The 15,424-nt window shown below is 42.0% G+C and overlaps 1 protein-coding gene across 3 annotated transcripts in view; it reads right to left on the minus strand.

Moving 5' to 3' along the window:
* COL14A1 (collagen type XIV alpha 1 chain) overlaps positions 1-15,424 on the minus strand; it is a 171,493-nt gene that overhangs the window by 92,924 nt on the left and 63,145 nt on the right. For all 3 annotated transcript variants that reach the window (XM_048841565.2, XM_048841563.2, XM_048841564.2), the window contains 6 exons: positions 14,685-14,824; positions 12,275-12,401; positions 8,965-9,104; positions 5,137-5,269; positions 2,561-2,632; positions 1,953-2,095 (listed from right to left, as the gene is read on the minus strand). In XM_048841565.2, coding sequence (XP_048697522.2) covers positions 1,953-2,095; positions 2,561-2,632; positions 5,137-5,269; positions 8,965-9,104; positions 12,275-12,401; positions 14,685-14,824 — 755 coding nt within the window. The remainder of the gene's footprint in view (positions 1-1,952; positions 2,096-2,560; positions 2,633-5,136; positions 5,270-8,964; positions 9,105-12,274; positions 12,402-14,684; positions 14,825-15,424) is intronic.

A 15,424-nucleotide genomic window follows, 5' to 3' on the forward strand; every position in this document is an offset into this window, starting at 1 on the left:
ACGACTTAGAGTTGACAACAGTAGGTGTAAAGCACAGCTTAAAATGAGGACATTCTTACTGAGGTGTCCGAAAGAGATTCACATGTATCTGTCTTAAGGCACTCAAATTTGGAAGTGTTATTCTTACTATGATCCCAATCCATGAGTAGTGTGACAGACTTGGAGTTCCTGCAATAGTTTAGGAATACTGTAGATCAGCCTTATTATTGAAATGTTTACTATATGGATATATTGGTTTAGTTTAATAGGGGACTGTTGGAGGAAAACAAAGCCAGAAAAGAAAGAATGGCTCAAGTTTAGCCACTTTTCTGCAAATGTTTGAGGGTTGGTAAGGGACAAAGCCAGGGCAGACAAAGGCCCAGGAACACAGGAGATCCAAAGAACTCTGGCCGGTTTAAAAAAGGGACTCTCTCTCAAGAGAGAGAGGTAGTTGTTCAGGGGAACCAGACGGAGACACAGACGCCCACTGTGGATACCTGAAGAAGTTAAGTCTGTAGGTTACCATAAGGGGATGGGCAGACCTTAGGTATGATAGACAGTCTACATGCATGTCTGTTGTTTAAAAATCCTCTTTCTCTATAAGCTTTGCCCCTCCTGCAAACTAAACAATACTTTGCATTTCAGAAGGCTGTTTTGGCACTATACTAGTCACAGGTGTCAGATACTCAGCTGCCTCTGGGCTCGGATCCCTAGCAACCCAATAAGCTCTGCTGGGCCCAATAATCCCTCACTAAGTGCTGTGCTCCCAGATTGCTCAGAAGGGTCAACAGATCACCATTTACATCCTGTAGCAACAAGAGCACGGTCAGTGGTGCTGGAACACTTTTAATAGTGGGCGTGCTGAAAGCCAGGGGTCGGGAACAGGACTGTGTCTCCTGCGGGGGGACACCCAGACAGGGGTAAGGAGGCCAAGGCTGGGGCCAGCAGCCCTGAGCGTGGGGCCGGGAGCCTGCATGCAGGGCAGGGAGGGGAGCCCTGGGAGCAGGGCCAGCAGCTGGGACCCTTCGTGAGGGGCCAGGAGCAGAGCCTCATGTAAAACCTGGGGGTGCTGCAGCACCCCCCGCACCCATACAGCTGCACCACACCCACAGCTGCACCAGACCTGCTTCCTGCCCAGCCCTTGCTCCAGTACTAGACACTGCCTACCTTTGAACTCCTGATTCCTTACTCCTGGCTCTGACCACTGGCTTTTCTCTTGGCCATGACCTCGACTTTGCCCTTTGGTTCAATTCTGGCACCTGGCTCTGACCATTGGCTTGCCTCCTGACCATACCCCCAATTCTCCCCTTTGATTCTCCTCTGACCATAGGCCAAACTCCTGCTCCAACCAGTGGGTTACGCTGCCTATATGTCAGTGTGTGACAACAGGATCTCAAAGGGAAGAACCACAGGTACCTGAACTCAGGACTGCTAGGTAAACACAGTTACTACAGGGTCCCAGCCAAGGAGTGGGGGAATTGCAAAATTGCAGAAGAGGTGACGGAACAAGGCCTGAGACCTGAGGGGCTGCACTGAGAGAGACAAGAAAGGGAACAGAGATGCAGCCGTGAAAAGTACTTTCTTAAATACTTGTGTTACAAAGGTTGAGGCCTGCCACAGCACAAAGAAGAACAGCAGTTAAGCATCAATTAACCTAGAAGTTTAACCCAAAGTCCAAAATTTTTAGTCAGTTAGGCCCTAATCCTATATTTGACAATGCACAGGTCGAGTGCTGCACCTGCATGGAGCAACTTGAACAGGGTTCTGCACAGACACAGCAGTCTGTCTGCACTGCATCAATTGCAGGATTAGAGACTTGGAGTCCAATTCTGCAGCTATTCCATACACAGATTGTCCATTGACTTCGATGTAGGGCAGATGCAGGATCGGGCCCTTTGTTAATACTAATAGGATCTCTGAACATTTGTTTAAGTCGTACCAAAAAAAAAAAAAATCATGCAGACCAGTCTTACCACTTCCTCAGCACGATCACCTTTACTAATGAGGTAGGTCACTCTGAACTGGTGAATGTTGTTGTCTGAAACATCCCATGTCACTCTCAAGCTTGATGTGGTTTCATCATCTATAACAAGGTTTCGGATTCCTGTTCGAAAAACTAAAAACAAAAATAAAAGTAACTCAAAAGAACAGGTCATAGACCCGATTTAAAACAAGTCTTTGGAAGTGTGTCACTCAACAATATTTCATATTCATTGTCACCAAGCAACAACAGCCACACTCCCATTTCTATGGAAGTAATTATGGGGGTTTCAATAGGAACAGAAATGAGCCCCAAAAATGCTACCAGAAATGAATGGATACTGATCTTAAGGAGCAATAAATATTATATAAATGTCCCCCATTATTTCATTTATTTATATGACACCTATCCTTGGCTCTCTAGGGGTTTTTAACCTGTACAAAGCTCAGTTTGCTATAGAAATCACTATTATAGACAGGCAACCTATATTTAGAAGCAAATTGTCTGATTCAAGAAAGCAATGAGGTCTTTTTTATTCTGTGTTTTGTACGGGGGCTACAACACTTTAGAGTACATTTTATTGACGTTCATTTCTTTTACCTGCTGTTGTGGGTCTGGAGGTTGCTGGACTAGTAGTAGCAATGCTGGTAGATACTGTAGTGGTCCTTGCAACTGAAAAATAATACTCATTCAGTGACATTTCAGAAAGATCTGGAAGCCATCTGTGTACTCTTTTAATGCCAGCTATGGAAATATTTTCCTCTATTTAGAACTATGACCCTGAGCCAACTTACCCTCATGTACCCACTTCATTTTAAGTAAATGAGTCTATTTAGCACCTTTCAAGAGCACTACATTCAATGTATAAGATGATATTCTGAAGAGAATGAAACAGTGGAAGGCATTATGTACTTCCTAGTTAAATTAGAAGCAAAAAAGATTCATATGTGTATCTGTGGGAAGAGGTGGGAAAGAGGCGGAAGGGGAGTGGGAAAAGGCGGGGCGCGGTGGGAAGAGGCAGGGTGGGGATGGGGACTTCAGAGACAGGTGTGGGGGCAGGGCCTGGGGAGGAGCAGGGGCAAGAAAAGGTGGGATGGGGTGGGGTCTTAGGGGAAAGGGGCAGGACCTTGGGTGGAGCAGAGGGTTGAACATCCCCTGGGCCCGGAGGAAGCCGGCGCCTATGCCCATGACTTCTCTTTAAACAACAGAAAGACATCCAGAAAGACAATGATTTAGAGACTTCTCCCCTTGCTAAATTGTTCCAATGGTTAATTACCCTCACTGTTAAAAATTGGCACCTTATTTCTAATCTGAATTTGTCTAGCTTCAGCTTCCAACCACCACTAGAATCACCCTTCAAGTGTTAGGAGGGTAGGCCAGGTTTCATGCCCATTCTTATATTTAATGTGTCTGCTGAGAAAACTAACAAGGTTGCTAGCAAGGCCAACAAATTACATTGTTGTTGCTATACACAGTCATAGCCATGTCAGTCCCAGGACATTAGAGGGACAGACAAGCTTTCAAGCCACACAAAGCTAAACATAACAACAGCAGCACTACTGATGCAAGGGCTACATGCATGGGCATAGATTTCTTGCCTAAATAAGGGTTACAGGACCAAGCCAAAGTTTACTAAATATATATGTATGCCTCGATTTGAATCAAATAAATTTTCCTGTTTACAACTGAAAAAATGGTTTCAACTTAACCAAGTCACTGCCCAAAAAAGAAAATAAAATGTGTGTGAACTTCTAAAGAATGTTGTCTGATGATTTTTTATATTTTCTTACTTAATAGACAAAAGGGATACACACCAATTCACGCCTTACTGTGTGTAATGCAAGACTATCCTAAGCTAGTTTTCAGTAGTAATTCATAGTGCTAACACCTTTATACAGTTGGTCAAAAAATTAAATAATCTTGCCCGCTAATAAATTCATTTTATATTCAAGAAAAGAAATTGTTGTGCAAATCCTTTACTCTTCTTTCCTAAGGGCTTTATTGAGCACAAAAGAACCACGTCCTCCCATTAAAACTACAGACGACCGTTTGTTAGAAACAAAGCACAGAGGCCCATGAATATTTATTTTTCATGTTCAGAGATGTCTGCTGCAAAGAAAAGGGACTTTGTTAGATGAGCATCATAATTTAGAGAATCTGCAGGGCTAAAAATAGCTTGTAGATTGCCTCAGAAGTCGAGTTTTAAACTTTCAGAATAAACCCATTTTAGAGATGGTTAAGAAAGGGAAGCACTGATTAGACACAAAGATGGGTGGGTAAAAGAAAGACACACTGAAGAAAAGAAATATGGAAAAGATGGATGGAGACAGACAGGTAAGAAAAGAAAGAAATGGATGGAGACATGGACAGACAGACAGATGGAGGCTGTCAGGGCATCTTTCACATTTCAGAAAGGGAGTGTAGTAGAGATTTTTTAAGATACAGAAAAGTACACCTAAATATGGATTTAGTGTAGGTGCTGGTTTGATTCAGTAATTCATCTCAGTTCAGCAAAGCACTTTAAGCATATGCTTAAAGTTAACCATGTCCTTCTTTGCTGCATAGGGATGTGCTTAAATGCCTACATGAAGTAGAGACTTTAAACACCCAAGCTGGAAACACTGGCCACAATGTCCACTATAAGCCATCTATGTTTTCTTCTGACTTCAGTGACAGTTGCACAGGCACTGATGTAAACATACAGGGCCAGATCCTCAGCTGGTGTAAAATCAGTGCAACTCCACTGATTTCAATTAAATGACAAATGTGTGGATGAGAAAGATACACAGTAAATGTCAAATATTTTTGAAAAGTGTTTACATTAAAATATTTTCATTCCAAAACTAAATCTAATATAGCTTTTAATTAAATATCCTTCCCCCAGACTAAATATTGATGCCTAGGACCAAAGAATGTTAAATAATCTGTGAGCCAAAGACGTGTAACCAGAGACAGTCTAATGCTATTTAAGCTGGGAGGGCAGCCAAACCTTTCCAGGTTGGATGCCTTCTACTACACAATATTAAATAAAAGCACAAAATATGTCTCCAAAGCCTTGATGATAAATCAGTATTAGAAGCAAGGGACAGGCTATATTTTAAACATAAGCTTCATACATTATACTTTAAAGTATATAAAGCTCTTTAAAACAATACAACCATTAGTTTTTGTCTTACGTGTAGTTCCAAGAACAGCAACAACATCACTTTCACTTTCATCACTGTAAACTGCCAGCAAAGAAACTTCATACTCCGTATCGGATAACAAACCCTCAACAACATGCGTGTCCTTGTCTCCATCTAAGACAACCTAAAAAACAGAGCAATATCTAGAGAGACCATTCCCCACTTTTTACTGTTGTATTTGATTAGCTTTATAAAAACTTTATTGAATTATAGGAAAGACAGATTTCAGCACCTAAAATATACAGTCCGATATACCAAACTACTCACTAATAATTTGTTCAGTTCATAGATCGAGATTAGAGTTAATCTATTGCCAGTTTTATTGCTCTGCCATGTAACCTTATACTGTGTCCCACACAAATAATGTTAGCTTACAGTTAAGGCTAATCAAGTTTGTTTAATTTGAAAGCAATCACTAAAACTCAAGGAACTGATCCCCAGAGGCCTAACTCAAACATCATGATACCAAAACACATTAGTCAACTCAGCAGCCTTGGACCCTTTCGACCTCAAAGTACAAGTACCTACGAAACACACATCCATTTCCTCAATGTTTCACTTAATCACAAAACTTTAGCTCTAACCTCTGCAAAATTAAGGTAATTTACCAATACATATACCTGTAGTTGAAAAACCAAGAATGTGTTATTACAATCTAAGAAATTATAAGGTCAGAGTTCAGATTCTGTATTTGAATGTGAATTTGGGAAATTGAGTGTTTTGTAGGAGGGAACTGAAAGGTAGTTTTTGTTGCTGAGCTGAAGACTATGGGCACTTGTGTGGATATGACGATGTGTGGTTGGGAAAGCATGGATTGTCTTACACGGTGATCTTTATTTTTAGTGATTGCATTGGCAGGAAATGCATTTGAGCAACATTAACTGTATGATAAAGTTTTTGTGTGGGGATTTCCCTGTTTCTTCATGTTTAAAAATGGAATTGGGCAGTTCAGTGGCTAACAGTGGATACAGGAAGAAAAGGAGTACTTGTAGCACCTTAGAGACTAACCAATTTATTTGAGCATGAGCTTTCGTGAGCTACAGCTCAGACTCAGAGATGGAGAGGGCTGTGCAAGACTGACCCCAGGATGAGGGGAAGTGAGGAGTGGTTCTGGTGAACTGGGTTGGCAGGTGGGTTTGGGACAGTGCGTTTAGGCCACACTGCAAATATTGATATGACTTCCTGAGGCAACACTGGCAGGCTTTTAGGGATGGACACTCATCTTATCATCTGAAGGGAAACAAAACCACCCCAGTAATGAGAACCAAGCAAAGTGGGAAGCTATTTGTTCAGTATACAGTGGCTTTGAAGCACTCAGTCAATATAAGTAGCACAATATCTTTATTCTGTGCATAAAGACATGCTGCAGTGTGAATGTTTCTTAATAAACAAAGAGGCGCAAATCCAGGAAAAATTTCCTGTGGTGGCTTATGGCCCACGAAAGCATTACAGACTCCTGGGCTCTGCAGATACAGAGACTGTTCCCAATTCAACGAGGAGCGGGTCTGGTCTTCTGAAGGTACAGAACTTTGAACTGGCACCCTGCACAAAACACTTTTTGGCATAGATATTTTTAGGCAAAATTCAGATGCAAGTCTGAGTGAGTCTACGTGGAATCTAAGCTGGTATAACTAACACCTTCTTCCAGCTTCCCCCACCCGCCCATAATGCATGTCAAACCATCTTAGACACCCAAGACTCACCAAGACTTGCTAACTTACATATGACTCACATCACTTACCAATGTGTAATTTACACCACCCGTACACCCACACCCACACGCACCCGCACCCACTCTGGACCATTGAGCCTAAAAGAACCTCAGGCAGTCTATGCTGGTGCAACTAACAAGCCAAAGGACCATAAGAGAGGAGTGTAACAAGCAAATCAACCAAATTGAGGGTATAATAATGTGCACCCCCTATGCTAACATACACAAAGAGCTATCCTTGATCATGCACATTTTAAAATCTTATTCCAGCTCTTTGGGTAAATTACACCAGCCTAGACTCTGCTACACATTGGTAGAGTTGGTGTAAGTAGGCCTCACTTACAAACCCTTTCGCATCACTCTCAGAATTTGGGTCCCTAACTCTACCCAGTTAAATGGCAACCGCTCTTGGGAGCGATGGTGAGTACGCTGTATTACCGCATGGCTGATAAGGCAACTGGGAAAGAAGTTTAAAGAGGCAGCAGCCTGGAGGTACTGTGCTATCCGTAGCCTGACCACATTACAAAGGTCAACTGAGGAGAACAATGAAGGAGCCAGGGTATTTTTTATATTTTAAAATGTAAAAATATCGGCACTCTGCAGCATTTTCCAATGAGTGAACCATTCTCCCTGATAAGAGAGGGACCCCATATCAGCAGATATTTCATGATAATTTTATAAATATAGACTAACACAAAGTGATTTCAAAAACACCACAAGGACAATAATAAGCTCCAATCCAAAATACACACCAGTCAAAGAGACTCATTGGCAACCACATTTTCAGGGTAGGTACTTGAAATAAACGTAGTAAAAAGTAAGTCCAGGAAAAGGGGAACCCTAACCCATCTCATGAGCAGGGGAACTCCAGTGCGTGACAGGCCCATCAACTAGCTCACTTATAAATTCCTCCTTTTGCTTGCTTACCCTTGAAATTCATCTCATCACACGAGCATCTCCGTCCAGGTGTGGGAAGACAGAAATAGGGCAAGGCTATTTTCCAGAAAAGCTCCAGCTTCACTGCACTAGTAGGATTGAGTCCTACTCACACGGCTTCTTCTCTGCTACAGAGGAGGAGGAAATGCCGCCAAAAACCCAAATCTGGCAGTGCTTCCTCTACCCCCGCAGATGGCATTGTGCATAGGGAGATGCTCTCCCCTTCCACAGTGGAGTCGCTAGCAGAAAGAGGAGAGGAACCGAGGTGGGGTGGGACAGTAGAGGATCATATCACTGAGTAGAAAAATGTGGGCACAGGATGAATGAGAAAAGAGTAAGCGGTGAGAGACTGGGCAAACAGTGAATAGAGAAAAAGGGGTGGAGAGAGAATGGGACAAAGAGAGATGAAAGGTAGACAAGCAAAGGTTAAAAATATGAGCAGAAAGGATAAATAAAGAAAAAAATCTTGAACTAGAGAACAAAACAAAACAAAACCTTTTAAAAGGATGAAACATTTAAAAATGTTGCCTGAGGACAAGCACAGCTATAGTGAAAGAGATGCATGATGATGATCTAGAGTGAAAAGTAGAGCACAGAGAGAGAAAGGGGAAAGAGGAGAAACACAAACACAGGATACCACTGTAATTTATTAATTGTGTGTAAACTTTGTCAAATGTTTTGAATCTATGGTTTTATAGGAAGTTTTACTGTTTCCAATTGATTAAACAAACCTAGAACATATGCTCATCCCTTTGCTGGGCACATCACCCACCCGCCCCTGGAGTGATCATCTTGTTTACCTTCATCTTTTTCACTGGAAAGCGGAAGAATTTGAGCATTCCAAGAACTGGGAGTAACAGAGAATGGAAGGCAGATTCTACGGGAATTGGCGCATTAGAGATTAGGTAGCTAATTTCCATGAGTTCTCTTCCCTCAGGGTTTATCTACAAAGAGACGCTGAAACATTGGTTCAGTTTAATTTTGGAGGGCTTCATGGTAAGCCAGGCTGTCCTCTGAATAAGTCAAACTGCCATGCATCAGATTACTGGGATTTTGCTTTGCTTAGCTGGCAATATATTTTCAACAGCACTGGGCCTCTCGAAGTGGAATGTATTTCCTCTTCCTTTTGTGTAGCATCCATACCAGGACCTACGAGAGTCAAGAAAACTCACCTCTTCAGATGCACCCCCATTCAGTGGGGTCCATGCCAATCTGTAGCGAGCAATATCAGAGGAGATGTGCTTCCAATTGACTCTAAAACTATCTGTTGATACTTCATCTATTTCCACATACTGTGGGGCTGGAACTTTTTCTGCAGAACAATGTTATGCAAAAGAAAGAAGAAGAAGAAGAAGTTAAAATTTGTAAAAATCTTAAAACTACACAAAATGGTGATGTTCAACAAGCCCTTTGTGGGCTGTAATACTTTGGTCTCATTTCAGTTGTTGGGTTCGGTGTGCAGGTGCTGGGTGCTGGGGTGGCCTGTGATATAAAGGAGGTCAGACTAGATGATCTGCTGGGTCCTTCTGGCCTTAAACTCTATAACTTTCTGTGACTTTTTTAGCTATAGCTACCTACACAAAATAGAACATAGGGGATAGCTATCAAAGGTACCTCTGGTTATACTCACACTTGGTGATTCTCAAGGAGGCTCGGTATTTTCATCCTGATATACTTACTTAGCCATCGAGTGAGCAACATTATTATCACCCTGTTATTAATTATATTACGATATTGTCTCTAAGCCTCAACCAAGATCAAGATGCCACTGTGCTAAGTATCATACAAACACAACACAGTTCCTTCCCCGAAATGGCTCACAGTCTAAATAGGCAGGGAGGCAAAGGGTAGGAGAAAGGAAATGTTATTGGTATTATTGTTTTATGAAAACAATACTTTGCTCAGAAAAACTGTACTTAAGCGACATCTACACAGCAAAACTAAATAAATAAATAAAAATCCCCACAGGAATGAGTCTCAGAGCTTGGATTGCCAGACGTAGGCTGGCGCTGGAGGGCTAAAAATAACCATGTCGACGTTCAGGCTCAGGCAGGAACCTGAGCTCTGAAGCCCAGCCATCGGTGAGGGTCTCAGAGCCTAGGCCCCAGCCCAAGTGGGAATATGTACACTGCTATTTTTCACCCCGCAGTGTGAGTCCCCCCAGCCGAGTCAGTTGACTCAGGCTCTCTGCTGTAAATCTTTTTTTTTTTTTCTTGCTGTGTAGACATCTCTTAGTTAACAGTGCCAGCAACATTGGATTTTCTATCCCTGTAACTTGATTCCTGATAGTACTACAGTTTAGGGGCAACATTTCTGCATCACAGCATGTGGAGAGAGCAGACAAATTGATGGAAGAGTAAAACCCTTCTACATCTTAAGTCATAAATGCAAATCCTGGATAGATTAATAAATGTCAGTCTGGTTCTAAACCTCCTTCTGAGATTTGAGGCTTGACTCATAAAACAAATGAGAGCTTATTACATGAGGTATGTATGTTCTTTGTGAATATAAAATGTGGTATATACTTTTGCAATTCGTTACATCCATACTTCCTGTGGGCAAATGGAAACACCTTCATGTTATGAATGCACAGGAATGGAGGGCGTTCAGCACCCCTCCAAAACTGCTCAGCACCTCGCTGGATCAGGCCCTTTACCTTATTTTTAACAAGGGTGTCGCTATTTGGCAGCATGGCCAGCAGGTGAAGCTTCCCCTGGGGGAGGCTAGCTCCCTAACCCGCCTCTTCTTCCTGTGGCCCTGCCCACACTCCACCCCCGCTCAGCACCAGGCCCCGCCCCATCCTGCTCAGCCCTCCCACTGCCGTTCACTATATCCCTTCTCTCCTCCCCCCTCCTCCGCCAGGCTCCCACTGCCCGCCATGTCCCTCCTCTCCTCCACCCTGCTCCCCCACGGGGGTGGGGGTGAGGGGGTCTCGCAGGAAAGAAGGGACACGGTAAGCAATTCCAGAGAGGGAGGCATTGGAGGAGAGGAGGGACTCACCAGGCAGCGGTGGGGACCTCGGGGAAGGGGCAGAGCAGGGATGAGAAGAGGTGGAGTGAAGGCAGGGCCACCACAGCTTGGGCATCCAGCGGCGGGGCAGCAGTGGCTGTGCCAGGGAAGGCTTAGCCTCCCCTGGCTTATTATACCCACCGCCCATGCTGGGTAACTTGTGTAGGCCGAGTTCATTACACACACCAGCAGCTCCTTGCATCCCTCCATTTCACCTCACAAGCTCACTGTGTGCCACCCTCCCATCCCCCTCTATTTCAGGGACTCCCCGCAATCTCCTCCAATCTTCCCCGTATCAGAGGTTCTGTGTGCCCCCTCATTCCTCCCACTCCCCCGCATACCTAGGCTCCCCATTTTACCCACCTGCCATGGCAAAGGCTGTATGTGCACCCATTTCTCTTCATCTGTCCCTTTTCCCTATGCCAGGGTCTTCCATTCTTACACACACACACACACACAGGTTGCATGTGCATGCCAGGCACCATTTCCCCTGCCCCTCAGTTATTTTTTGCTTTGGAGATGAGTAGTTCAGGGTGTCAATATTTTAAACTCCATTGGGAGGAGGAGCAGTGATGAGTGAGGGATATTGTTATGCTAGACAGTAATGGGTGCCATCAACCAGTTATTTGATTTACAGACAGTTGCAGAGACACTTGAATCTGTGGCTGTGCTAAACAGATGACAGGGCTTGACTATGCCTCCTCTTTTCCCTCCTTTTCGTTTTCTAATTTTCCCAAAAATCAATAGAGTTCTGACCACTGATGCCTAGAACATTCATTGAAATCTTGGAATTGACCTGATGTAGCATTCGAATGTTATAATGCTACACAAAGACATATGGAGAAATGCCATAAAAGTGAGAGCATGACGTGGCAAGCTCTGCCAAAAAATTATTTTACTACTTTACTAGAAATAAAGGATACAAAATATCGCTGCTCCTGCAACCTTTACATCCTTGGTCACATGAGTATTTTAATGATGTCATGGATTACTCACATAAGCAAGGATTGCAGCTTTGGTCCCATAGTCAGGACATAATAAAGCTGAAGGACTAAAAAGTTTTTCATGAGAGAAGAATGCAGATGCTCATTTCCAGGGAATGAGTGCAAACTTCCAACTACTTTACACTGCTAGATGAGAGATTGCAAAACGGGTACTACATTGCAGATTCTGCAAAGAAATTTACAGGGTCTAAAAGAGCAAAAAAAAGTTTAGTTCAGTAATTTTAGATTTACTAAGCCTTCCAGTCCTTAAATTTTTACTTTTTATAAACACCGAGTAATCTGACAGTGGAGATGCTATTTGCTACATTTTAGTGGTATAGTGCTCCCAAAACGAATAAAAAAGCAAAAACACCCCAATATTTTGTAATCATGGTTGGAAACTGTCACAGTTACTGGTCTTGCTTTCCAAAAAAGTAAGTGAATATCAAAGGTGTTCTTGGAAAGCCTTCAAATATGCAGTTAGACTTACTTGTAGTAAAGCTGCCAGTCAGCGGCTCAGACTGTCCTTCATCATAGAGGGAAAAAATGGCAACAGTATATTCTGTAAGGGATGTCAGCCTTTTCAGGGTGTATGTTGAAACACGATCAGCTTCCACCTGCAGAATTAATAATTTGTAATAGATACTGTCATGTGCTAGGAATACAGGAAACAAAACCCCTTTACGTTATCAGTGCCTGCAAGTCGGCTGGCTACTAATGGATATGGACAGAGAATGTCATGCAATTATGAAAAGAGCCACGAATTATATAATTATATGCAACATTTACATTATGAATGAAGGTAAAATCCAGGTCATCAAAACCTATTAAAATTAGATAGTCTAGATTGTAGCAAACTGGAGGAAGGGAGAATTAGAGAAGCCACAAGTATAAAGACATTTCTGACATATGAGTATTTTATGTTTAATATTTGTCATAAAAAGATGTTCACAGGGTTGTTGTAGCCATGTTGGTCCCAGGATATTAAAGTTAAAAGGTAGGTGAGATAATATCTTTTATGGGACCAATTTCTGTTGGTGAGAGCTTGTCTCTTTCACCAACAGATGTTGGTCCTATAAAAGATGTTACCTCACAGACACACCCTTCTCCCTCTAATAAAAAATGATGACAGTTTTCTTTGGTCTTCAGCCAGAGTACATTTAATGTGGCATTAAAGGAGGCATAAACCTCAGAAAGCTGCATAAGCTAGCTGTATATCAGGGCATTCAATGTCAAGTCAGATCAGGGCACAAAGAACAAGACACAAAAACAAAGCAAACTGGAAAAAATATGCGACCTATTTTATGAGCAAGAAAACTGAAGAATATATATCACCAACACATTACATATCAAGCTCTCACCATATAAAGTATGCATATTACATTACTATGTATCTGAGATGTTCACATACCATGGTGATGGTTTAGACAGACATTAAAAACCTCAGAGATGCCCAGATTATAAATCAACTACAGAATGGGATTAAGTGAAGCTTAATTTATTGACAAATGTTAAAAGACATGGAAAAACTACTTATAGCTTTTCCACCCATGAGGTACATTGTCTTCCAAACTTGAGGGTAACCTGTCTCAGTTTAACATGGATATTTATCCCATTTGTAAGAAAGAACTGACAACTCTTAATAGTCATAGCCACAGGCTAATGTCAGAGGCTTTTATACCATATTTTATTTGTACAGGATATGGTCTGTTTATATGATTGGCTCCATTTACTGCAACTATTTATTTAAACGTTTTTCATATATTTTGTCTGATTTTTGTATTATGATGTTTCATTCCATTTAGAGAGGCTGCTAATGGTGCATAGGCTGGTGAAAGCTATAAGGAAAGTTCTTCTAGTTACAATGCAGATGTCAGATTGATAAACTAAGTATTATAACTAAGGGAATGTCTACACTGCAATTCAAAACCCATGGCTGCCCCTGGGCCTGTTGATTCAGGCTCACTTTACAGGGTCCTAAAGCCTGGGCTCCAGACTGGGCCCGGAAGTCTACACTGCAGTTAAACAGCCCTGCAGCCCACGCCCCATGAACCCGAGTCAGCTGGCATGGGCCAGCCCATGGGTATCTGACTGTAGTGTAGACATACCCTGAGAGTCCAAGTCTGAAATAGGTTGTTAAAGTCAAGTGATATCCTGCCTAAAGAAAACACTCATACCTATTCTGAGCCAAATCCTACTTCTGTTGGAAGTCAGTTTTTCCTCTTATATGTAACTATAGCAATAAAATTAACAAAACATAGTAAAATCCCAGGCAGCCAAGTTTTTGGGTAAATTTCTTTTAAAAATGAGCTTAAACTCAGAGCTCACAGAAGTCTGGGAGCTTCATTATCTGGTCTGATCCACAGTAGGTATTTTGGATACTGTCCACTTAGGTCAGGGGTTCTCAAACTGGGGGGTTGGGACCCCTCAGGGGGTTGTGAGATTATTACGTGGGGGTTCGCGAGCTGTCAGCCTCCACCTCAAACCCCGTTTTGCCTCCAGCATTTATAATAGCGTTAAACATAAAAAAGTGTTTTAAATTTATAAAGGGTGGGGGGTCGCACTCAGACGCTAGCTGTGTGAAAGGGGTCACCCGTACAAAAGTTTGAGAACCACTGACTTAGGTCAAAGGTTAGATCCTACAAACACTTACTTACCTGAATAGTTCCATTCACTTTACTATGAGCATAAGGAAGGAGTGCTCATGCAAGTAAGGTTTTGCAGGATCAGATCCCACATGGGTGTGATGCACTCTGAATACATTCCCTGTATTAAGCATAATGTTCCATGCACAGAGTTTGAAAATTATAAGTAAATCTTTTGTTACAGCTTGAAAGATCTGATTTGTTTACAGAAATTACACTTAAAAGTAAGACTATGGTACATTATTAACTGCTTACCTCATTGGTTTCTGTCCCATCAGTTTTAACATACATAATACGATAACCATTTACGTTTTCGGAAGCAGGATCCCATGTTATCCTAGAAGTGCTGTGTCCGATGTCTGAAAATCTCAAGTTCCTGGGTGGACTTAAAGGCACTTGAAAAATAAATAGTTACAGTCATGAAAATAGTTCTGTCTTTTATTTCATCCACTAAGCACATTCTCTCTTGACAATGAACATGAAACACTGTTTTAAAAGTGATAATATTAAGCAATATGACTGACAGTTTTGTTTCTATACCCTTTTCAGTTTAGACCACTAGTCAGGAAAGTACTTAAGCACATCTTGAAATTTAATAGCTGTGTAGTGCCATTGATTTCAATGGGACTGCATTTGTGGTTAAAGTTAAGTATGTGGTTAACTGCTTTGCTGAATCAGAGGCTAAAGCATTGGCAAGTATAAGTGCCATCATCACTGTTGAATATTGAAATTGAAAGAAATGGAAGTGGGGATCCTGCTTGCTGCTGGATAGCAGAGTTGGATTTATACCATACAACATTTTCCTCACCTGTGCATTTGGATTTGTAAATTGATTTGTGTTAACTGTATCTGTGCTCCATGTGTTTGTTAGTGGAAATGGCACCTTTTAAATGATTATATGGTAGTTTCAAAAGTCATCTAATCAAGAAACAGACAATGCTGGGTGATGTTTATAGCTAACCACAAAGGGAATTGCAAGTGTTAAATGCAAATAC

Source organism: Caretta caretta, chromosome 2 (genome assembly GCF_965140235.1).
Source record: "Caretta caretta isolate rCarCar2 chromosome 2, rCarCar1.hap1, whole genome shotgun sequence".
In the NCBI taxonomy this organism is placed as follows: domain Eukaryota; kingdom Metazoa; phylum Chordata; order Testudines; family Cheloniidae; genus Caretta; species Caretta caretta.